The 24,142-nt window shown below is 37.8% G+C and overlaps 2 protein-coding genes and 1 long non-coding RNA gene across 7 annotated transcripts; 2 read left to right on the top strand and 1 right to left on the bottom strand.

The window, feature by feature from the left end:
- Positions 1-1,189: 1,189 nt before the first annotated feature.
- Positions 1,190-13,040, top strand: LOC311088330. Of its 2 annotated transcripts, none has more exons than XR_014607486.1 (3): positions 1,190-1,463; positions 10,091-10,133; positions 12,305-13,040. It is a non-coding gene; the product is annotated as an uncharacterized lncRNA (long non-coding RNA). The 2 variants fall into 2 exon arrangements; XR_014607487.1 differs by lacking the exon at positions 1,190-1,463 and adding an exon at positions 5,031-5,166.
- trim13 (tripartite motif containing 13) lies at positions 11,622-20,961 on the bottom strand. 4 transcript variants are annotated; one of them, XR_014607485.1, is made up of 4 exons: positions 20,848-20,961; positions 16,997-18,238; positions 12,240-12,332; positions 11,622-11,748 (listed from the first exon to the last, which is right to left on the bottom strand). XR_014607485.1 is itself a non-coding variant. In XM_084122292.1 (3 exons), the coding sequence occupies exons 1-2, from the start codon at positions 20,869-20,871 to the stop codon at positions 17,018-17,020; spliced, it is 1,245 nt and encodes a 414-aa protein (XP_083978418.1). In that variant the 5' UTR covers positions 20,872-20,961; the 3' UTR covers positions 11,783-12,525; positions 16,997-17,017. The 4 variants fall into 4 exon arrangements, 3 of the variants coding, with proteins under 3 accessions (XP_083978418.1, XP_083978419.1, XP_083978420.1); XM_084122292.1 differs by lacking the exon at positions 11,622-11,748 and having other exon boundaries at positions 11,783-12,525; XM_084122293.1 differs by lacking the exon at positions 11,622-11,748 and having other exon boundaries at positions 11,783-12,332.
- Positions 20,239-23,585, top strand: spryd7b (SPRY domain containing 7b). The gene is made up of 5 exons (XM_084122295.1): positions 20,239-20,492; positions 20,899-21,015; positions 21,473-21,639; positions 21,772-21,874; positions 22,179-23,585. The coding sequence occupies exons 1-5, from the start codon at positions 20,351-20,353 to the stop codon at positions 22,274-22,276; spliced, it is 627 nt and encodes a 208-aa protein (XP_083978421.1). The 5' UTR covers positions 20,239-20,350; the 3' UTR covers positions 22,277-23,585.
- The last annotated feature ends 557 nt before the right edge of the window (positions 23,586-24,142 follow it).

The raw sequence follows: 24,142 nt of genomic DNA, 5'->3' as shown, positions 1-24,142 counted from the left end.
CTTAATCCTAAAATCACTTTACAGCCACGTGATAATCGTCCGCCTGTATGGCTATTTGCTCGTTGAGAGTGAGAGGAAGGCTGGAAAATGCTGAAAACCTCACCTCAGCTGTGTCAACAGGCCGTGTGTTTTTCCTTGTTATAAATAGCCCCACTTTCAAATTAACTTCCTAAACGCCACGTGCCATCCAAAATAAAACTATTCAAATAAAATATTCACATTGTAAGCAAAATTTTGCATGAATTAGTTGTACGAATCCCCTGTTAGTTTACAGCAGCTGGATTACTTTTAACCCTAAAGTCATGTATTTGTATAACCATAAAGTTGTGTCTTAATACGTGCATTTTGACACAAAACAAAAAATACTTAAAGGTGAAAAGTGCTTATTTGCCTCAGAAAAAACATGTAATCCTTAATATGAACTATTTATTCCATTATATGTTTAAAAATGAAATTGTTAAAACAGAAAACACATGTGCTTAAGCAGTTTTGTTTACTGTTGAACGTTCGTGCCACGCATCCAAACCAAAGTGGGACTCAGCAGATGATATTTGACAGGCTTTAGATGCTCTAATGCAGTTGAACACACAGCCAATAGCAGAAGGCAGCTGTTTCAAATCACAGTAAGTTCTCTCTTTATACTTTGTTTCCCCATAAAACACAAGTATATCCGCAAATTCTCTTATGCAGGTATAGCCTACTGCAAAGAAAGAAAGGTGAAAAAAAAAAAAAAAAAAACATTCAGAGCCACCTCACACTTTGAAATTAAACAATGCAATTGTCTTTATTAGGCTACTGAAATAAAATGCACCAAACTACTTAGGCTACTTTAATTTTTGTTGGTGTTGGTTTTGTTATCGTAGCCTATCAGTTCGAAGAAATCTCAAATCTGTTCATGATGGGAGTTTCTTACCTCTATCATAAATTCAATCAAATATCACATTGGAAGGAGACTTAGCAATAAGAGTCATCTGTGAACGTGCACTTGAGCGGATCATAGTAAGACACTTGGCATTTCTCGCAGCTAAAGGTAAAGCCTCGTTCGCGCGCCATGCTGTGGAACACCGGTCTCATCATGTTGTCGAGATCAGGATAGTTTGCAGTTATGACACCCAACTCGGTCGCCGCTCTGCAGCCAGCACGTGACCTAATCTGATCCAGTGTGGGTCGTAGGGTTTGAGTCTTGAGTAGGCTATCTAAGGTCGAGCGCTGGCGCTTGGTCTTTTTTTCTTCCTCTCGCGCAGCGCTACCGCTCCGCCTCCTCAACGCGCAACTTTGACGCTGTGCATAAATACTGGAACAAAAGAACTTCCTCGATACCTTGTGAAACGGTAGTAAATAAGGTGAAACTGTTGTGCGAACTGAAATTAACCCGTCAACGTGCTTATATGCTACTTATTAACATCCCACTAGAGTCAAGTGATGTCTTCATACACATCCTCAATTTCCCCCCAGAGCTTTGGGTAAGTGCCATTCAGATCGACTTTGATGTATCTTCTGATCAGTCTCGTCGCATTGGGAATTGGCGTAACTTGGCTCTTTTGACAGATTTTTGAGCATTTTGTGAGGTAGAATTTCAGTGGCATAGCAAGACTAAAAGGGGAAACTAAAATGTGTTTTTGTTGAAACAATGACACAAGCTCTTTAAGCGCAGGAGTGGCAACATTCGACAACAAGCTATCGGCGCCGAACTACTGTCGAAAAGTTTTTGACTCAACCGGATTGTTGCTTTTACATGATGTGGATGTTCTAAAAAGTTGTTCTATTCTAGCGTTCCGTGAATTAAGAACGTTACTGCACACTGAACAACGTTAGATTCATTCTAAAAAACGCGCTGCTTGTCAAAACTTCAGCAACATTTTCTTATCCGCAAGGGTTACCGGCTGTCTTCGAAGATAGGCTACGTCGTGTCATTTTAAAGTGTCTAACAGGTTTGATTGAAAACCGTATGAAACTACTCGGTTGTTTTTATTTGTTTGGTTCATTAACGATTACAGGAGGTCCATAACGTTTACAACGTCTTTTCGTAAGTAGTCTATTGTCGTGTTGATCTTCTCATGTAGTGAACAAAGAAGCGCGTAGCAAAGGCTCGGGACCCGAGAGCCCGTGGAAAGTAAGCACCCTGTTTACAATAATAACACTAGCTTCATGACGTTGCAAATACTGACAGAGCGCTGCACCAATGGCGTGGCACGGTTGCTTCGGCAACACGCTATATTTGGAAAGAGTTACATCATCGGAGGACTGCCTTTGAGGGGCGGGACATCCGTAAGGATTGACGCGCTTGTCTGGACTTGCCTGCAGTGCGCTTTGTTATTAGTTTCACTGCTGATAAAATATATACAGTAGGCTAGCCTATATATATAAAAAAAACTGTCACGGATAAAAACACGAAACATGTTCTTTCAGCATTTTATAAGCAGGAACAATAGACTTCTTTTTTTCTTTTTCTTCTTTTTTTTCTTACAATGAAAGGTTAATGAATGATCTGTTGTGGTTAATAAATGTAAAGTTGGTTACTCTGACAGTTGTGTGGAAGGAGAAAAGTTAGGCTATATGATTTTATTAAATAGCCTAAAGTATGCTACTAAGTAATTTCAAGTCTGGTGGATGAATGAAAAGAAAGGAGAAGACGAAGTCTCGACTAAAACTTTGGTGAGAACACGAATGTTCTGGTTGGTGGTGATGTTCAGATATTTAGTCACCTATTGTGATGGTGGGAGGAAAACAGTAGCTTATGACATGCTTCAACTTATACACAGAGGTTTTGTTGCAGTTAAAAGTGGTGGGGTGGAAATAACAGGAATGGTCTAAAGTTGTGTGTGCAAAAAAAGAAAGAAAATTAAAGCAAGGGATTTGTTATATGCATGGGTAAATAGTAAATAGACCATAACAATAATAATGTCCATTCAAGTTCAAGGTGTATCTAACATTAAATTCAAGATGCAGAAATGTTCAAATAAAGTTACATTTACAAGAGACATGCAAAGAGCATAAAATTGTCCATAAAGGTTTTTACTTTAAAAAGAGGACCGGTTTCACATAGGCTATAGCACAGATCGGAGTTGAAGCGTTTGGCCTAGTCATCCATGTCGGATAAGTATAGAACGGTTTGTGTTATTTTCTTTTGCTGCTGACACACTTCCTGTCTTTTACAGTGTATCTTTAAATAAAATGAGGAGTCACTTCCTTTCCCCACTGTCTACATCCATTTACAACACCTTAGACTTTCTCACATATGTAGGAACACTCACTGGCAGATAGCCTATTTCATGCTTGTTTATGTCAGCAGTGGCATGTGAGTTTATGTGGGTGTGTCTACAAATAAGAAAAATTCACGATGCAATGATGCCACCCAAGATAGCTAAAAAGGTGGGCAGATTATAACTGTGCAATAAAGCCATCATGTTTTCTTTGACATAGCCTATAGAAAAAGTACTACGTGGTAGATAGCTTTTGTCTTGGTTTACAGTTGCAGTTAACGCCTGCAAAATAAGGCTAAGGTTTAGAAAGCAATTTAGTCACATGGCCACCAGATATTCCTAACTGAATCATCGGGATTTGCTGGTCAAATAGTCACAAAGCGGTGCCAAATTTTAAGTCATTATCCGAATGATGCAGTCGGCAGTCATCAGAAAGGGGCGGATTTGACAGATGGAGCGCAGTTTCTTTCTTCTCCCAATCAACCTTCACGCTGCTGGTGGTGTGAGTGACGCAGCTCGCTGTTGCTCTCGCTGCTGTGACTGTCTGCTGTAGTAAAGCAGCGCAGGGTCTGTTGTCAAGCTACTTGCAGTCAGTGTTGTGGTCGTTTGCTTCGTTTTCACGACTAACGTTCCGGTCATTTAATGCATGCTTTCATCTTCTTATAGAAACAGTACACGCACCTTCAAAACTGGCCGTAAAAAAGAAAGAAATCTGAACCGCAATAGCGTTTTATTCCCTCTTAAAATCACGAATGATGGAAAATAATAAATAAAGATTGTTCGCTTGGTAAAACGCTCACTATAGTTACTAGAAAACCGACACTTCAGTAGACGATTCATTTCATGTTCATTTTAGGGTTAAATCACGTTTTATAGGGTGAATTTATCCTTGACAGCGTTGAAAGCTATCTGATTTTGGAAGCAATTGAAATCCCTAAGCTATATATTGCATATAACCATATACGTACGCCTAAAACTATCAATGGTGTGAACGCGAATGCACTGGTAACAATCGCTTTTTCAAACACAGACTGGCAGAGCTACAGTTAAACCGTGCTCTGTTGGCCGTGTAAGGATATTGTGCGTGGGTTTTGGGTTGCTAGCCGGTTTGAGGGTGCATTTTGTCTCGACCAATCCTGCGCGGTGCTCTAGGTCCCGGCATGCCCAATGCGGGCAGGGGGAGGCTCCGGCCAATTTGAATGAAGACTGGAGCTTTCGGCGCCATTTTCGAGTGAGCAGCTACATCAACAGCAGCTGCCTAGAGAGGCTCCGTACTGTAGTCCAGTAATTTGAGCGAGGGGACACTTTTTTCTTTTTGTTTCCAGAGAACAAAGAGAGATTTTTTTTCTGAAATCTACCACAAATTTTAGGCGTCTGTTTCCCGGTGGATGGATGCAGCGGACACAAAAGACGATGTGTAGTGACAACAAATAGTGAAGTGGAGTCTGAAGTGAGCTAGCAGGCTAATCCGGCTAGCATCTCCAGCCAAGAAGGGGCGTCAGATTGGAGCCGCGCTGTGGAAACGATATATTTTGTATTATTTTTCGAAAAAATCCAACAATTACGTGGATGATTTGAAAAATCAATAAAAAATTCGGAAAATTATCGCAGGCGACGACGAATAAAATGACGTGGGTTGTTTGGTGGAGCGAGGTGGTTTTGTGCATTTTTTAAACGTTAAGTTTGAGCGGGATTGGTGATGTGAGCGAGACGGCCGGCGAGCCCGACAGCCTATCAGCGAGCGATACACCGGGATGCCACACCGACCAACACTGTCCTATTCTTTACTACAGTTTTTGTTCCTCTTTCAGCGGAAAAAAAGCGACGATGACCAGAGTGCCTTTTTTTCTCTCGCTTTTTTGCACAAACTATATAAAAACAGTGCGCCGTAATAATTTTCAATTGCAAACTTCTTTTTTTTTTGTGTGGATTTACAAATATTATGAACGTTCATGTGTTTTCGGTAAGTAACATTTTTCATAAAAGCGTCTTTTTGTTTAGTTACCATGAAAATGACTATTTATGTTTTGTGCGTGTGTGAGTGTATGGTAAATGTTTTAAAATAACAAACATTTGCTATCCAAAGTGTAAAAAGCGCAAACTCTCTCACGAAAGTAAATAGGAGTTGGAGACGAGATTAAAGTGATTTGATCAGTTTGTAGAACAATATCATCTCTCGATCGAAAAAACACGTCGTAATGTGTTTGATCTACTGTACCACGCTATTGCAACTTAACTCCGTTTCATTCCCTTTAGCAATTTGAAACCCTTGTTATCACACTAACGTAAGTGTTATGGACACGTATTCGTACTTTTTATACGAGCGGGCCTATAAATTGAAATTACATAACCAGGTTGCATTGTCAGATAATTTAAGGCCTGGTTGTGTAATGTTAAAATGCGATTATTCGTTATATTAATTGTGTTAGGGGTTAGTGGAAAATAAACTTTTATGTCTATTGCAAAGAGAGCGAAATCTAATCATCTTTAGAGGGATCTTGGGTCAGCAGTCGGCCTTTTTGTCAGCGTGTGCACCTCAGTTCTTATAATAGCGCCGTATTATTTTTCCTTCTTTTTTCAGTCTCTGTTCCTAAAGTTGTTTTGGTGACGGTTTTCTTGCATTGAACACGATTCCATCGCTAATCTTCTGTACCTCAAGGAAAGTGTCACTTCGGGTTGTTTTGTTCTGTCTAATGTAGAGGTCACATGCAGAAAGGTCATGAAGTCATTACCGTGATGCTTTGACCTCCTAATTTTGTTGATTGATGTAAAGGCCTGTCCATGTCATGTGATGTCATGAAAGGTTAACCCAGCAGCGACCCAGGCTCACTTTGAGCCCAAACAGGTCAAGTGAGTTCAGAGAATCCAGTTTTAATCTTTTTAATACAAAATGTCAACCTAATCTTAGTGTTTTGTGCCATTTTGTGTAGCATTTGTTTTATAGTTACAAGATTTTTTTTATTTTATTTTATTTAAAATATTTCTGATTATTCACTTTTCTCACTCCTATATAAATGTGGCTTAATACAGAATGTTAAAAATATGGTAACTTTTTTTTTTTTTTTTTGTGTTGTACAGGTCTAAATGATGTCTGGTTTTGCCTAAATAACATAGTTTGTTATTTTGGAGTGAGTTGTTTAATGGCCATTCACAAAAAAATAAGTGACACAAATTACACCATATACCAGTGTTACTCCTATGGCAGAAATCTTATATTATGAAAAAGACCCATTGCAGAATAGACTGACTAGGCACAAAATATTAGTCTAAATGTTAATTTGACTGAGAATTTACATTTGATGTCCCACCGTAATTAATTATTGCACATTAGAATTGCACATTCACTTGACCAAAAAAATAGCAGTGTAGGTCAGTGTAAGAGTCAAAATTCTTAGTCTGCTTCTTCCTGCATATGGAGATGGTTCCCATTTTGGTCAGGTTTTTATTTATTTATTTATTTTTATTCTATTTGTTTTGTATTAATGTAGTCAACTCTATAGCCCAATACCAAGCATTGTTGGTCAGAGTGTCTTTTCACATCAGATCCTAAGTGTGTGTGTGTGTGTGTGTGTGTGTTTTTTTAAAATAAATTTCCTGGCAGTTTTTCTTCCCATGAGTTGATCCTGCCTGGGACCGTAGGGAAACCCCCACAAGTAAACCACAACGATCTCTTTATCATGTTCGCAACATTGCAGTTTAATCAACAGACACATCATGCACCCACTCAAACGCCCCACAGTTTCAATGACAGTGCTGATACTACTATATTTATTTTTGCTTGGTTTTGTACAGTGCACAGAAACATTTTAGTCATAACTATTGTTGTTATATTTTAAAAATATAACTTACTGTAGGTTCTGTAAATTACTGTATGATCTATATTTTCAAAGAAGTGCACTATTCGAAACTTAAACTTAATCCCACACACAGTTAAAATGAATGCACTCCATAACTGATAGAATACCCATGATCTATTGCCATCTAAATACGTAATCAGTTAACTTACAGGTTATTTTAGGCAGTTTACTCTTTACACTTGAAGTTTATATGCATCTATCATCTACACCAAAATATATTGTGAGATCTATTTTTACTCACTTATTTTTACTCATTTAGATATAATCTAGCAGTTCTCCACCTACAGTTGTTTTTATACTCATGTGGCTATTCACTTGTAATACTGTTTGCAATTTAAAAAAAAATTATAATTAATGGAGATAATGATGAGATTATTTTTTGTGTGTGTGGGCAGTTGAAACTTTTATGAAACAGTTTAAATTTGTTGCATGTTAAGACATTGTTTCTCTAGTGTGTCCAGGGCTGGATTTGGGGAGAAGCTGAATTTTTTATACTGTCAGCTCTACTGAGAGTTTTGAAAACAAAAGTCACCACACTAAAGAAGTTAAATTGTGCAGTGTACACAATTAAACAACTAGTTAAAAAAGCAAGAATACATTAAGTCAGTCATGCTTTGTATGCTCATGACTGAGAGTGTGTAAACGTGAACCTGCAGGAAATGAAGACTTGCACTTCAGATCTCCTGACCAGAGGCTGTAGCATACACACTCAGTTTTAATATGGGGCTTATTTATCAGTTAATTGTGCGGGTAATTTTATGAGATACAACATGTTAATTTTATCATACACCATGCCAGGACCTTCTGAGTTCACCAAATTGAGTGTAGTAATATGACTGTAATAACAGTGCAATAGTGGTGTCATGACAAGACTGTTTTTTCTATTATTTATTATTTGTTTTGAATAAATAGAAACCCATGTTGTACTTGTTTTGACCCATTGTGATGTGCAGCAGCAAATGTGTATTCACAGGCACACAGAATGTCTCTGGGACATCACCCACGCTCTTTTAATGATTATAGGGAAAGTAGTGTGTGTGTGCGGATGTGAAAGATGTTATGTTTTTTTATTTTTTTTTAATAAGCCAGCCAGCCCTTACTCTGAGACGTTTAAAGCATCCCTCTAATTAATGATAGTTTAAGTTTGGGTTGGATGCAAGTTGTGAATACAGGCTGTTGCAGTGTTGCAGAGCATTCTTTGATCAATGCATGTGTGTAACAGTGAGAGGTTGCAGTCAGGGCACAGGTGTGTGTTGCTGTATGTAGCTCTATCCGTACTCAGGTGCAGCGGTACCGTACAGGTGTGCAGGCTTGCCTGCTGTCATTCTTTCTTTGACGAAATATTTGCACAGATTTACTTATTTACACAGAGTTTTTTTTATTAGATTAAAGAAAATGTTTGAGAGAGACAAACACACACACACACCTCATTACTACAAGTGCAGAGGTGTAGCTAATTTACAGGGTCTGAATTGGAATATAGTGTGGATTATTTGCCTTCATGAGAAGTAATTAAATATTCATGTTTTTTATTATTTTTAAAATGTTATAATTATACATACATATATATATATTTTTCTTTTTCCAAAGTTTCCTATTTCATTGATCTTAAGTTATACCTATAAAATAAAACTTGTTGTTTTGCTAAATTTTCTTTTGACCATTTAACTGGCAAAATAATTACGTGGGAGGGTTTCATGCATAAGGCAGAGTCTCGGAGTGTGTGAGCGTGTCACATGCTGATGTTGATGGAGGAGTGGAAGGTGATACCCTTTGACCCTGAGGTCATGTGAGCTCAGTAAAATACAAGCAGAGAGAGGTTAAATGTTATATATTCATTCACACCCCCTCTCACTCACACAGACTTGTTCAGGGGCTCTGACGGTCCTCCTCGCGCACACACACACTCACACGTGCATGACCACTCTCTAGGTTATCAAAGAGTTATGTGCTGATGCTCTGCTTGTATATAATCAAATTATATCTTTGCTGCATGATTTAAAATTATAGTGTAATATGGTGCACATAATGCGCACTTATCTTGTGGGATTACGATGTTGCTAGTGCACAAGATTAAACACCAAAATGGAGGCTAGGCCAACTACACACATTATTGAGTTGAAGAACTTTTAATATTCTTTTGATGGCAACATTTAAAAATATTTTTTAAGCCTAAAAAAATAACTCAACATATTTTTGAAATGGTTTGATTTATGGAGTTTGAGTTGTCTAACCAGGCTGTATTTTGTTTGACCTGCTACTCAGTCCTTCCATTTGCTTGTCCTTTTCAGCTCTGATAGTTGTCTGATAACTTGTGTGACTGATCTTTTTTTTTTTCTCTGTGATAAAAATTAATGTGGTCAGATGCTTCCTGTGAAGATACTCATTTATAATATCTTAGCACAAGACTTGCTGTGTGTGTGTGAGAGAAAGAGAGAGAGAGAGTGGGGGAAGAGAAATGTGGGAGTTAGTGAAAGGAGTGGGGAAAACGTTTTCTCACCAGTCTCTGTTTTTGTGCTGCACATCTCTGATTCACATCTGAGATGCATGCATAATTTGTTTTTATTTTACTAAAAAATATCTTGTGAATTTGAAAAAGCTTTTTGAGACAGAAACTTATGTGAGGTTTTAGATGTAAATTTCAGAAAGTTTCTGTCTTATAATTCATAGGCCAACAATAGTTTCAATCATTTGGTGCTTTGAAGGGTATGCATTTTTAAGGGTGCATTTGAGGTTTAACTAACTTGAATAATATACACATAATAATATTTTACACCTCACACACTGCAGTGATCTCAGAGAAGACACATACACTCACATAGTTGACAGCAACTTTCTCACAGACACACTGCAACATTAACTATGGGTGTATCAATTTTATTTTATTTTTTAAAACTAGGTGTATGTTTTTAAAACTATTTAAGCATCTGGTTTTATGGTTTGATGCTGTCTATTACATCAGATTTTTAGAACTGCAGCTTCTAACGTAATGTCTGTATTTTGATGAATTTCTCTTCTTCTTTTTTCCAGTATTTGCCTAGTTGTGATGTCAGAAACCAGACAACAAATCAAGGTAATAACATCTATTTGCAATTTAATTTATGTGTTGTGTGTTAATTGTTTTAAGAGATCATGGGCTAAAACACATTTTACAGCAACTAGGCAGTTTAGGTGTTATTTACACCCAGTACAGGACACTTTTAGCATTTGCCATTTATGTAGTTTAATTTATGCCATTAAGCCATTATGGTATTAAGGCTTAAAAATCCCCTTCAAGCAATGAAGTGGCTGCTTTAGATCTACACAGTGGTTGTTTGCATAAGCAAAGTGTAAAGCTTTTTATTTTATTTACTATTACTTACATTTGTCTCTTATGGTATTGAATTCACTCAGTTTTTCAGGCAGTGATGGGTTGGCTTTAGCTTTCAGATGCCAACTCTTGTTTAGAAGTAATTACAAGTTTGTTGTCAATATCAGGACATAGGCTCTTATAGGCTACACTAGCATAGGCCGTATAGTGTGAGAAAGGGTCTAGATGTCTTCCTGTCAGTCTCTGAGATCACGACTAGGCATTAGGTTTTGTTGGAGTGAAAAAAAAAAAAACACTGGATAATTTTAGAAAATTCTTGCTTGTTTTCAAAATCTCCTACACTAATTTTTTACATAGGCTAATTAAAAAAAAAAAAAATCAGTGACTTCATCAGGAGCTAAACATTATATAAAAAAATATTGTAGCATTATCACAATGGCTGTTTCTTGGCTGTGAATCCATGTTGGATCATTGACCCAAATTCCATAGATATGTTAGTCAGGTCGTAACCTTGGTGTCAGTGTTACAAGTCAATGCTCATAATGAACAGATGCTTCAGTTGATATTTGTTATAATTAATATATTTTAATATAATAAACTGTTAGTTTTTTTTTAAATATGTGATTGGTTCATTACAATTACAAGTTGTTTGCTCTAAAATGGTGTGTTATTTAGTACTCTCACTGCAGATCTCACCCTTCTGCTGCTTCAGTTCATTCATCTATGCTGTTCCGAGTACATAGCAGCCATGAAAATGTACTTGAATTTTTGTTATGCTACAATTCTCCAATTTCTAATTAAAGTAGAATTGCATTCAAAACAATTATATTTTACTTTTAGTAAATTCTAAGTCTTTAGAAAGCTTGTGTGTTAAAGAAAATACTTGGTTATTAAGATTCTGTGTTCGCCATTGTGTTTCTGTCTGGTTGAATAAATATATCTAATAATACTATCAGTACTAAAATTTAAAATTCAGATGTTAATGATGTCTCAGGTCAACACTTTTTTCTTTTTCTTTTTTTTTTACACAACTGTATACAAACCACAGTGATTGATTCATAAAGTAGAGATATCTTATTTAGCATAGTGGAGGCATAAGAGATATATTCTGTTGTGGGACAGCACTTTGGGAAGCTGGTGGCAGGTCAGCTCCCGCTGTTGAAGATGACTACGAGGCAGGATGTTGGCAGTGCTGAATCACTATCTTGAAGGTTAAATCCAGTCTGGTCTAGAAGACAATATTACTAGTTGCTTGTTTCTTTTGATATAATTATTTTTTGACGGAGTAGCCAGAGGACAGGTTTTAGTATAGTGCAGGAAAGTTGCTGAGAGGTGTGTCCGCAATGATCTCCAGAGTCCAGCCTGTAGAAAATCAGTGCTGCAAAATATATAAAATTTTGATTACCATTAAAAACTCTTGTAATGCTTTATTTTCAATCGTCTCTTGTGCCTTGTCCCAAAATATAATAAAATGTAAATATGACAAAACAACAATACACGACAATCCACTGGGAATGATGATTATTTTAAAATACCCATAATTGTCCCATTACATTAGTATACATTTATAGGTTCTATTTTACTGAAGTGCAACAATTCAGATTCAGTGTGCATCCATCTATAAAAAGTATACATTAAACTTTATGTATGCTATTGTATGTTGTTTTTGTTTTTGTTTTTTTTTAATAAAAAAAAGAAAAAAGAAATGTACATAACAGGCATATTAAATAAAATAAAATAAAGTCTGAAGTATGTATTTCATTACCAAGTCCTGCACACAAATGTAGCAATGCCACTTTTTTATTGTATGCAAATGGATTGCAGGCAAACACAGTAAGGAGACACTGAAATATTTTACTGCAAACTGACAGCATCACGTCCAGCTGCTGTGTGTATGTTCTCACTCAAGCGTCCTCCTCTCTTCTGTGTTTCAGATGGAGTCCTGGAATACCTCAAGCCCTGCTGAGAGAAAGAGAGAGAGGGAGGAGAGGAGTCACTCGCTCTGATTCTGGCAGTGCTTGGTCATGTTGCCGAGGGTGTGAGTGCGTGATTGAGAGAGAGGAACCCTCTCTAGGTGATGGTGTAGCAGCACAGAATGGTTTGTGGTGATACAGAGATGCAGGCCGTGATGTGCTGCAGCATCAATTCCTGGGACCTACGCAGCAGAAGGAGAGATTACATGTGTGTGAATGCGTGTGCGTGTGTTGTCTTGCTTTAGCAGCATGTAAATATTGGAGTTACTCTTTGGCCAATGCCTCCAATATTGCTCGTGCTGCTGAAGCAAGAAGTCACCAAGCAGCATATGCACGTCATCTTTTTATCACAGCTACCAGGGCCTAGCTGGTGCAGGTATGGCTGACTCACAGGTACAGAAATACCATCATGGACTGAATCATCAATCCAACATAGAGAAGTCAGGAGGACACTCGGCCTCACCGGAGTGAACCGAATGGTCAAAGGTAAAGATAGATGCAGAGTTTAGTTTTCTTTGGAAAGCGAGTTAAGTAGCTTTTTTTAATCAGTGTTGATTTTTTCCCCTTTATAATGTTCATGCAAAAACATGTTTTAATGTTTACATTGTTTGTTTTCCTTTATGTAAAATATGTATCCTTGTTTTGTTTCAATCATCTGTTTTTTCTTCATTAAATATTCCAATTTTATTTTCCTAAACGTGGTTGCATTTTTTTTGTATTAATGCAAACAAATATTAAAATTAAAAAAAGGAAAAAACTGACCTGTGAATACTCATTTTAACTTACTTAGGGCACCGTTTGTCGATATATTTGTTTAGCTTTTGTTTTTAACTCTTTTTCACAGGGAACGCAACTGTAGTCAAATGAGATCTCCTTTTTTTTTTTTCTTTTTTTTTTTTGGTCGCTTTTCTGCTCTGATGTGTTTCAATACTGTTGTAGAAATGTGTTTTATGTTTCTGGTGGATGAACCCTAGGCGTGACGTGTATTCATGTTTCTTTTAAAGTAGCCTATTCTTAATTTCCGGTGACTACATTGAGCTAACAAAACTGACTCCAATAGCCCCCCCCCCCCCCCCCGATAATAACCAATAAGCACGTTTTACTCATTTATGTGGATTATTCCGGAAGTTGCAATGTACGAGATATTAACATGGAGGCATTTCGTGCTGGAGAGTTTACGCGTGCGTAGCCCATCATTCTTATATAACATTAATATTAAAAAGCTTAATGCCCAACGAAATTTTGTTGTGGGCAAGTCATTTTTCAGTATTCCCGATAGCTGAAAATGACATGTTTTATTTCGTGATGTTAACAGTACAGGTCGTTGATTATGTAACCTCACGTGACTGTGCCTATAGGCTATAAAATAATACAAAATGTTTGTGACTTTTGTAAAATATTGTATACAGGCATGTCACCCTGGAAAAAAATAAGAATGTAAAAGGCAGTATCTCGCAACGCAGGTCTCAAAATGTCATTGAAATAATTTCCGCCATTTTATGAAAAAAAAACTAAGCAGGATAAATTATGTAACCACGGTTTCAACGTATCCTTGCCATATCCTTGTATTTTGGTTAATGATCATCTATTTATTTATTAATTATTTTGCCGGGGTGAAAGTAGGATAACTTTGGGGAGTTTTATAAGGAACCCCCTTTATACGCAGAAATTCGTCTTTTTTTTGATATCTGAATGCTGCTTTTTCCTTTGATTTTATCACATCTTGTATCCTTGGCAATAAAGAAATTACTTCTTTTTTTTGTTGTTCAATGGACCAGCACTTAAACCGTTGTTGCCTTTAACTAGTAACACGACCACTTCTGACACATGTCGATTTAATCTTCTGACGCTTCGTTTTAGTCATATGATGCTTTTAGATCTGAACTAAAGATGGTCAGCACAGCTGTGATAATAGGAACAGTGCACAGTTTCATAGAGCTGATTTTAATCTATGGCAAAACACACATTTTAACAATTTAATGGAAAAGTAAAAAAAAAAAAAAAAAATGCATCCACGATGCAGCTTTTTTTTTTACAGTCTGGACGTAGGCTAGCCTAGAATTGTCTTGATTTTTTTTGTGTGTGTTAAACCAATCACGATTTGATTTGTAAGCGACGGATTTTATGAAATTTACTACGTTTTTGAATCAGATCCAAATTTCCTATAGCCTATGCGGTTTCCCGCGTGTAGGCTACTTATTTATTTTTTACTTATTATTTAGGCCTATGTTTTATGCACGGAGAAGTCCTCTTATAAGATGTTCTCATATAGCATGGCCGTTAGAAATTATATTTAATTAGGATCTTTTATTTAATTTCTCCGCCAAAGAATAGGCTACACATATTTTTTTTTGTGTGCTTAATTTTAGTTGTGATTAGACTGGTTTTACATGACCTGAATAGATTACAGTTACTGGTCAACGTGTGTTTAGATAGAAGGACCAAGGGAAAAAAAGTCCGTCTATTTTTCAAGTAGGCTATGTGAGTGTGTTTATGTCGGAGCGACTTGGTCCAGATAAATAATTTATAGCTCGAAATTTTCTGTGCATACAATGCAGATCGTTACGCTTTAATTCTATATATAGCCTAATATAATAGAATATCTATATAATTCTATATATCTATATTTGTCTATAGACAAATGAATGAGACTGAAGTCTCAAATCCTATTATGGTCCTTCCGAGTGCCTTAAATGTTAAATTTATTCCGAGTGCAATAAAATATGGAATTTTAATAAAAATACAGCATGTATTTAATTTCTTTATGTTGCTTTCCCGACAACCATGCCACTTCTCTGGAGTTTTGAGACACAACATAACTAACTACCTAACTGGTGATGTTCCCTGTTGCTGTATCATTTTTTCATCATACAAGGTTGCTTTATTTCATAATGACATTTAAACGGTGAATATATGAATTCGTGTATCTGGTGTATTTCAGGTCTTTTTGTAAACTGAGACGTATCATGTGCGTAGAAAGAAAGTTGTTACTTGCTGCAAAGAAAGTTACAAAACTAATATATTTCGCATTTTGCTAGGCTATGGACACATTTAGGCTTCAAATAGCCTAGTCATTGCCGACGTAGGCTTTGCCATTCATTTCATTTGACAAAATTTAAAGAGAAATAAGCATAATGCTAGAACTAAATAGTGTACATAGCCTACATATGACGGGACATTTATTTGGATATATCCCTATAACAATTTTCAACTTTACAAAGAAAAACAGCAACATACAAAGTATTTTTCAGTGCAGAGTCAGTTCCTTAAAGAGACGAGTATTGACCGAATTGAACAATTGAATCAGAAACATTAAACACAGGAAGACAAAACGTTTAAAGCAAAAAGAAATGGCACTTGTATTGTAATATTGAAGTTACTGGTGCAAGATAGGGCTATGCGATAGAGTGAGGATGGTGTCATTATTATTAAGACACAATGGTTCATTAGCTAAAAAAGAGAAAGAAAATAGAAGAATTGAAATTATATAACATATGGCGCCATTTCAGAGTGAGCTTCCTATTTGTCGGCAATGCATTCTGCATGGCTTCAGAAAATGTAGATTATATTTATTCATAAATTCGTTGTTATTTAATTTGCTCTTAGTTATGTAAGGTTGTATTTGGTAAAGTAGGTTAAAGTAGGTAATTTCACTTTTCATCCCCAATTCGCCTGGCAACAGTCGGCTAAATATATGTTCGGTGACGTGCGAAGGGCTCCAGCGGTGACGTCATATCAGAACAGTCGTCCGAGAATCTCTCAGGATTCCTCCTTAAACAGTGGGGAAAAGGGGATGCCTTCAATTTTTTTTTTTCCCTAAACAGTCCTGACTTTGTGTTAAATTTTGCACATCTCATGCCTCTCTTGGGTGACATTGTAAACATTAAAGACATTGATGAGCTCTGGTCTTTGAATAAAAATATCAAATAGTAAGCCTATATAAAAGGAAAAAGAAAACCAAAAGCAACCAAAAAACGTATACATTCCATTAGCTATATGTTCAAGTAGACTTTTGTTTCAGCACTATAGTAATTTCAAAAAAATTGTTCTCATGATGCCAAATGCTACCGCAATAATATGAGTTAAACCAACAACAAAACAAACATATAGCAGGATACAAGTTCATTCTAAGTAAACATTGTAAATGAATTGCTGAAGAACTGAAATCCTGTCCTGGTGTGAGTCTGACATTGTTACGTAACGTTTAACCTTGAGTATCCAAATAACTCGCACAGAGAAGATAAAGAATTTCAATGCACTTTCGGAATAAGTGTTCCTCTTCTTTAGTTAACTTCCAAAACTGTATAATTTATGCAATCAATCTGTCTGCTTGTATTCGAGGTGAACTTGTGGAGATTAACTATTCAGCTCTATATAAATTAAGTGAATAGGACATTTTTTTTAAATATAAGATTTGGGAATATTGTTAGTAGCCTATACCACGATCCATCCACACTTGTTTTTCCATTTAAAACCAACAGACAAAATAAGTGCAATTTTATAGCACACAAATGCTAGTTATGTTTTTTATGTTTTTTTTTTTTTTTTTTTACAAATTCAAAAACAGACACGAACTAAAATTTTCCAATGCTTCAAATCTACGGGATATATGGCCTACTCTAGGTTGGCACAATGTAGTACATAAAAAAGTACCTAAGGAATGGAGTTATAAAATCAGCTGATGAAATCAGATGTCGTGTTTATCAGGTCCAAGATACAGTTCCGACACATCTCAGTTATTAGTGTGCAGATCTCAGCCGCTTCTGTCCAGCAGAACCCGAGCCAGCGCACGATCTCTCCAGGACCGGGAGGGGAAAAGCCACTGAGTGCGACCACCTTATCCTGGAAGCTCAAAGCGAGACAGTCCGATGGGAGAAAGTTCAGCGCGGGGAGACACGCACATACAACCAGAACAACTCTCCACATCACACGGGAGAAGCGCGGAGCGGCAGCAGGGGGCAGCGAAGACAGGTACGCGCTGCTCTCGTAGGGGGCGCACAGCTTGTCCACTTCTCCAAGACGCACCCGGTCCCATTCTTTCAAATCGAAGCTCTGCAGGCCAAGCAAACCCACGTCCACGTCAGTCCGCGATGGCAGTGGCGTTCCCCGAATGACGCGCAGCTTTTCTCTGAAGTCCTGCATCTGCTGGAGGAAAGTGAGCGGGTCGGAGAGCGAACGGAAGGATTCGGCGATGTTGAGCGCGCGCCGCTGCTCCTCGAGCGCCGACCGCAGCTGGTTGATCTCGGGGTCAAAGGTCTGCATGACCGCGAGCTTCAGAGTCTCCAAGTCCGAGAGAATCTCGCTCCGTTTGTGGTCCAGCGTGCGCAGAAGTTTGTCAAAGTACTCTGAGACTCGATCTGCGTCCCGCGAGACCCTCTCCAGCGCTTTCTTCTTAGCTCCCTCTAACGATTCCAGGCACGAATGCACCTCCGCGCCCCTCCAGCCCTCCACGACGCGAAACAAGTCCTCAAACGCGAGCTTCTCGCGTTCGTACGCCTCCTCCAGCGCGCAAAACTTGTGTCCTTTATGATCACCTGTCGTGGCGCAAAACCCACAGATGAGCTTCAGATCCGTGGCGCAGAAGATATTGAGCGGTTGTCCGCTGTGAGCTCGGCAGAGAGACATCCTTGGCATCACTCGAATCCTGTTGTACTTCTCCACGATGCCACGCAACGAGTAATTGACTTGCAAGCTCGCGATGCCGTTGTGCACGGTTTCCTTTCGACAGGTCGGACATTTGAACGGGGGTCTCCAAGCAGGGCTCCGGTTACCGTCCAGGATGCCCTCGAGGCACTTCTTGCAGAAGCTGTGAGAGCACGGTAGAACACGCGGGTCCTCGAAAAGACAGCAGCATATTGGGCATGTGAGGTCCTCCTCCAAGAGCTCCATCGTATCCTAAAGAGGAAAGAGACATCAATATGAAAGCTTGTCGGGGGCATGACACATCAATACAACTCTCATCATAGCAAGCTTCTCTATCGTGCATCTGACACCGATTGTGAAGCACTTAGTGCTGTCCAGTGTCATTTTTGACACCATCTACATTATGCGCAATTAGAAAAGATATAGCATACACACACATACGAGTAGGCTATTTTTTTTATTTTATTTTTTTGCATCGAAAAATGTTTTTATATTGCGAGAATGCGTTATGAATCTACAGTGAATAAATAATGGAACAGAACTAGCTTAAGTCAATATTTTACAGTGCGATTCTGTGAAAAGGCACAGCAGGTTAACCAAATATAGTAGTTCAGATTGCCTGATGATGAAGACTCCTGAGTGCACCAGTACTTCATTTTAATTGCCCGCGTGAGAACTTTCGTGCAGGAATATCCGAGGACCTGTCCAACAAACTTCAAGGAATTGATTTGGAAAACAAAATATCCCCGCCGTCGAGTTGTCAAAATGTTTCTCGGTATGCCCGGGTCCGGGTTGTCAAGGTATTACTGTTGTTGAGGCAGATTTTGCAGGCAGAAAGCACCAGCAATTGGACCAGAAGTGCACTAGCTGCATAGGCACTGTAACGCAATCAGGGCTCTTGTTGCTGTGCAGACTTCGCCCTTTCCAATTGGGAAATTTTAACTAGTTCAGGTCAAGTCAGTATGGTCAGGCAATTAAAACTAATGCGCACAGACAGTTATTGAACAGTGAATCTAAAGTTAAACATTCCAATGTCACATTCAGCATAATATCCGCGTAGCAGTGTATTTGCAGACTCAGGTAGTTGAACACACGTTTTGTGTGGTGAGAAATAAATGCAGAGGATCCCTTCAGTCTTGGATGGTGTTGTTGCGGGGGAGCGCTCACTCTCTACTAGATCAGCGTTTTTTATACAGATTACGTCAATACACTTGCGTTCCCCATCATCTACCCGCATAATTAATCTATTCAGTGAACTACAATAACTACGTGGTTTTCATTTACAACTAGTCATGGTTAGACAGATACAAACACAGACAACCAAAAAGCACGTCCGTATTTCCTGCCACAAGGATGATTTCTTCACGCCACTTTGGTCGCATGTGCCCGTGCCATGTGTCAGGGTCTTGACGCATCGATAACCAATCGCTACCGAGTCACGTGTCAAAATATTTTGACCTCGATTTTTCTTCCCCTGTTTCCATGCCATCAGGAAGAGAACGGCGTCCGAGGCGCAGCGCTCATTGGTCGAATCAGGGATGCATTGACGTAATTGGCCACGAGGGGGCGAGAGTCTCAGAGAACCGCAGATTTGTCAAAGAAATAGGATAACGCTAGAAAGGCTTTTAATTTTTTTTCATTTATTGTATATTAATTCGGTAATAAAATAAACCAAAATCCACAAGGGGGGCACATACACTTAAAAAAGCAAACCATTTATCCCAATCCATTTCAATATTGACCACATGGCGACGTGTTCTCAAAGCTTTTCTAGTCAGTTGGCTGTTTTGGTTGCACATTGCCTTGATTGTGATATTTACCTATAAAACAAATAATTTAAGTATTCTAACAAATTAAGTATTATCTAACTCTTTGTTAGGTAGAATGTGGGATTTAATCTGGGGGAGTTTAGCGGTCAGAATAAGAATTATCCAATTTGCCTCAGTGTGTATTTTCAATTCAATGACTATTAGATTATTTGGATGTAAAATATTTTCCAGACCGACGGTAAAGCGTCACGAGCTATCTGATACTTTTCTCTGCGCTGGTCAGGATGGGGCATTTTCTGTCGTTTATGATTACTGCACAAGAATTTTTAAACAATAATAATAATAATGATAATAATAAAACTAAAATAATATATATATTTCCATGCATCTGCTATAACTCAAATTTAAATATTGTTATTTGTGTAAAATGATTTAATAATAAAACTGTTTTGAATGTGGTCCACTGAAGGACTCTGCTTTCTGAGTCGGTAAGCGCCCCCTTGAGGTGGTTAACGAGAAAAACACCATCCGTTCGACAGTGATTTTTCCATGAGATCCATTCTATCCTGAGAGCTCGTGCGCTCTTCAGTTTGACATGTGCAACTGCACTTCCGGTGATCTCAGCGCTAGAATGGCTGCAGTTTTTACGTGTTGTTTGGGCTGCTGCGGGGATGGCGGGCCGGGTCACGCTCCCCTCAAAGATATGCCCACCGTACAGCTAGACACGCATCACATGGGTAAGAGGTCATTTCCACTGCTCAGCGGGGTCACAAAAAGTCACCAAATTCATTTTAACACGAAGAGATGTGTCAAGCTAACAGATAATGCTATATCTTAAAAACAAAGATTAGAACACAAAATAACTATTGCCATCACTGTTTTTAAACAAACAGTATGTTTTCGTTCGTAATAATATCTAATCAATTATGTCAAGTAGTCCTAACCACTCTGGATCAGATGTTAGTTGCTAGTATACAGCTGACAGATCCAGTGTCTATTTTGATTGTATTTCAATTGAGTGAATCCAGGAAGTGAGGTTCAATTCAGACTCGTTTTTTGACGATATCTCTGAAAACGTTTTGAAATACATACCTTGTACTGTAGCAGTGTGGGCATGAGAGTTTGCTCGGCCTTTTTTCCCAGGGACGGATGTGGTCATAGTGAAAAGTGGGAGGCGGATCTGTGGAACTGGAGCCTGCCTCGCCAACGCCCCTCTACACCAGAACAAGAGCTATTTTGAGTTCAAGATCCAGTCCACGGGTGAGTGCCCTTTTGTGAGAAACGAAGCATGTTTAATCATGGCTTCAGATAATCAGGTTTTTAATATATTGCTAATTATTGTGCAAATACTGTAGTAACTTGTCAGACAGATGTATTTGTTTTAAAGTCGAATGTTGTTGAGTGTGTAGCTATGAAGTGGATTCTGAAAAAAAAAAAAAAAATAGTTTACCTTTATAAGTGAGCAAGATTTCACCTTAATATAAAAGTTAATTTATGTAATACCTCATATGTCAAAACCAAATTCAAAAGAAAAACATATTTGCATAAATAAAAATAGAAATAACCTATTACTGGGACCCTTAGATTTGTTTTGCATTGTGACATTAATTTTAGTACAGTTTTACCTCCATAATCTCTGTATTATTGGTCTTTAGACGGGTATGTACAGCTTAAGATATCTGTGGGCTATGAACTTTTGCTGATGTTTGCGATGCAGGTGTTTGGGGGATCGGTGTGGCCACTCAGAAGGTGAATTTGAACCAGGTGCCACTGGGTCAAGACAGCCACAGTTTGGTACTTAGACATGATGGCTCGATATACCACAACAACGAGGAGAAGAACCGTTTACCTGCCAACAGCCTGCCTCAGGAGGGGGATATAGTGGTACATTTTTACTTCTTTTTGTGTGTTGGTTACATTCTAGATTGTGATAAATAGCTAAATTGTGGAATACTACTAGTATATACTGTAGAAGACATATTGCTCGTGGTCGTAAGTGTGTGTGTCTGTTTTTAGGGCCTGACCTATGATCATGTGGAACTGAACCTGTACTTAAATGGAAAGAGCATGCACTGTCCGGCCTCAGGTATTCGAGGGACCGTGTTCCCCATAGTTTATGGTGAGTTGTGTATTGTTTCTTTATCAATGACAGATACAGGACATTTTTTTTAGATATAGGAATTTCATGGTCATTATTGGAGCAAGTTGATTTATTTGGTGGCCATTTTGGTAAGGGATTGAAAGATGTCACCTACTACCACCCTCAGATTTTAAAACTGCCATTATGTTTTCAAGGGATGAGAAAAATAGATTTTTCATGATTTATGATCTGCTGTTTGCAGAGACAAGCTGTCATAAAATGTTTTTGCCATTCATATGATGAACTAACATCATATTGATGTTTGTTATCTGTTCTCTCTCAGTGGATGACAGTGCCATCATAGACTGCCAGTTCAGTGATTTCTACCATACTCCACCTGAAGGCTTTGAAAAGATTCTGTTTGAACAGCAGATCTTTTGAATCGTCAGCTACGTGTGCAGACACACATAGTGTGAAGTTGAACTGTGTGTGTGGCAGTACGTGCTTATGTTCTCTTTCAATGTTGCTTCTGCCTTTGCTGTTACTACTGCTGCTCTTGTCCATTTGGAAGTCAAACCAGACTTTATTTCTGTGTGTGCGTGCGTGCGTGTGTGTGTGTGTGTGTTTGTACACGCACAAATGAGAGCGAATCTACAACCCAGACAACGCTTTACATAAGCACTGAAGACACTTACTGATATCTACTTTCTGTAGTGGGCGATGTTGATAAACTGAGCTTATACTTTTATTTAATGACAATGCAAATTAATTAGCAGCTGAACAGCTTTTTGTTCTTATTTTGTATGTTTATTTAATCTGATTTATGTAGAAATTATTGTTGACTTTCTCTATCTACACATATCAGCTTTCTTGAATGAACCAATTGTATTTGCACTAGTTATGTGTGGTTGAAAATCAAAACAAACCTCTCTTGTTAAAATATATGATTAGAAACAGTTCGATAGGTTTTTGATGTGTCTGTTACTGTCATTTGCCTTTCATCTGAACTAGGCACGTGTGCGTTTTCTTCATATTGATAGATTGCTAACAATAGCAATTTTCAATATTTTCCACAGTGTATTTTATCACTTTACCTCTATGATCTCTATTGCACTTAATATTAAATAAGTGACTTTGGCTGGACAGGCTCCAGAGTGCTAAATAAGCTCTAAAATGTTTAAGACTTGCATGAATCTGTTTAACATGGCCAGTTTTGATGCATTAGCATATATCTTACCAAAACCCTTCAAATGTGTTAGACTGAAGATACACCAAAACATTTATTTTTGCCTCAGATGTGTTTTTTTGATCCCAGTTAATCACATATTCACAGCAACATTAATGACAAATATTAACAAAATGTAGCTGGTTACAGCAAAAATGTTATTCTACCAGAGAATGTTATTTACTCATAACACTAAACCACTCTTAATCGCACATTAATGTTATTCAAAAAATGACCGTGAACAAAATGGCCATGCAGTTACCCAAAGGCAATGTGCTTTTCAGAAAAAGGTTCTCTGAAAACGTTGTGTCCTGTAATAATCTTTTTTGGTCCCAAACAAAGCTTGAATTCTCTCTGTACACTGTGTCTTATGGTACATTCCACAAGTGCTGTATTTAATCAAATGAAGTATTCTGTGTCTGTGTCATAGTGTGAAATGAGGACAGTCACCTATGACCATGTAAAATGTCAACATACCAAGCACGTCTGCAAAAATAAAGTGTTCTATTTAGCTAAAATTGAAAATGCGTCTCTAGATCTTTCATTGTTAACTGTAGGAATAATGTGGGTTAGTTGTAACATTGTGTTTGTTTGTGTGTGTGTGTTTGTGTATAATAAAAAAATAGCCCCTTAAGTTTGATGTGTTTTACTCATGCCACACTGCCATCTAGCATCATCCAGTAATATTATACCTAACGGATGAGTGAGTAACTCTTTGTAAACCCCCCAGAGCAGACACTTTTTATTGTTCCTATTGTCTTGATTTCTCAGCTGGTCTAGACATTAGTAATGACAGTCAGGATGGGGGTTCAGTGAACATTTAGAAAAAGACATACAAAAAAAAGCATCCTACTATTTTCAAGTGTGTACTGCTTTGATGGTTCAAAAAATTAATGAAACTAGCGGTAAAGGCTTTAATTTTTTGAACCATCAAAGCAGTACACACTTGAAAATAGTAGGATGCAAAAGGCAGCATTTTATAATAACTGTCATGAATAACACATTACATTATATATGTAATACATACATACATTCATACATAACATTCAAATAAAAGTCATGATTTAAATATCTCATTACTG

Source organism: Abramis brama (genome assembly GCF_963993115.1).
Source record: "Abramis brama genome assembly, chromosome: 8".
NCBI classification, from domain to species: Eukaryota; Metazoa; Chordata; class Actinopteri; order Cypriniformes; family Leuciscidae; genus Abramis; species Abramis brama.
This window is presented reverse-complemented; position numbering and strand designations above follow the sequence as displayed.

Coding starts and splice junctions, on each gene's coding strand:
- spryd7b (XM_084122295.1), top strand. CDS start 20,351: ATGTGCAACTGCACTTCCGGTGATCTCAGCGCTAGAATGGCTGCAGTT. Junction 20,493..20,898: donor GCTAGACACGCATCACATGG/GTAAGAGGTCAT, acceptor CTTTTTTCCCAG/GGACGGATGTGGTCATAGTG. Junction 21,875..22,178: donor CGTGTTCCCCATAGTTTATG/GTGAGTTGTGTA, acceptor GTTCTCTCTCAG/TGGATGACAGTGCCATCATA.
- trim13 (XM_084122292.1), bottom strand. CDS start 20,871: ATGCCCACACTGCTACAGTACAAG. Junction 18,239..20,847: donor CCACACTGCTACAGTACAAG/GTATGTATTTCA, acceptor TTTCCTCTTTAG/GATACGATGGAGCTCTTGGA.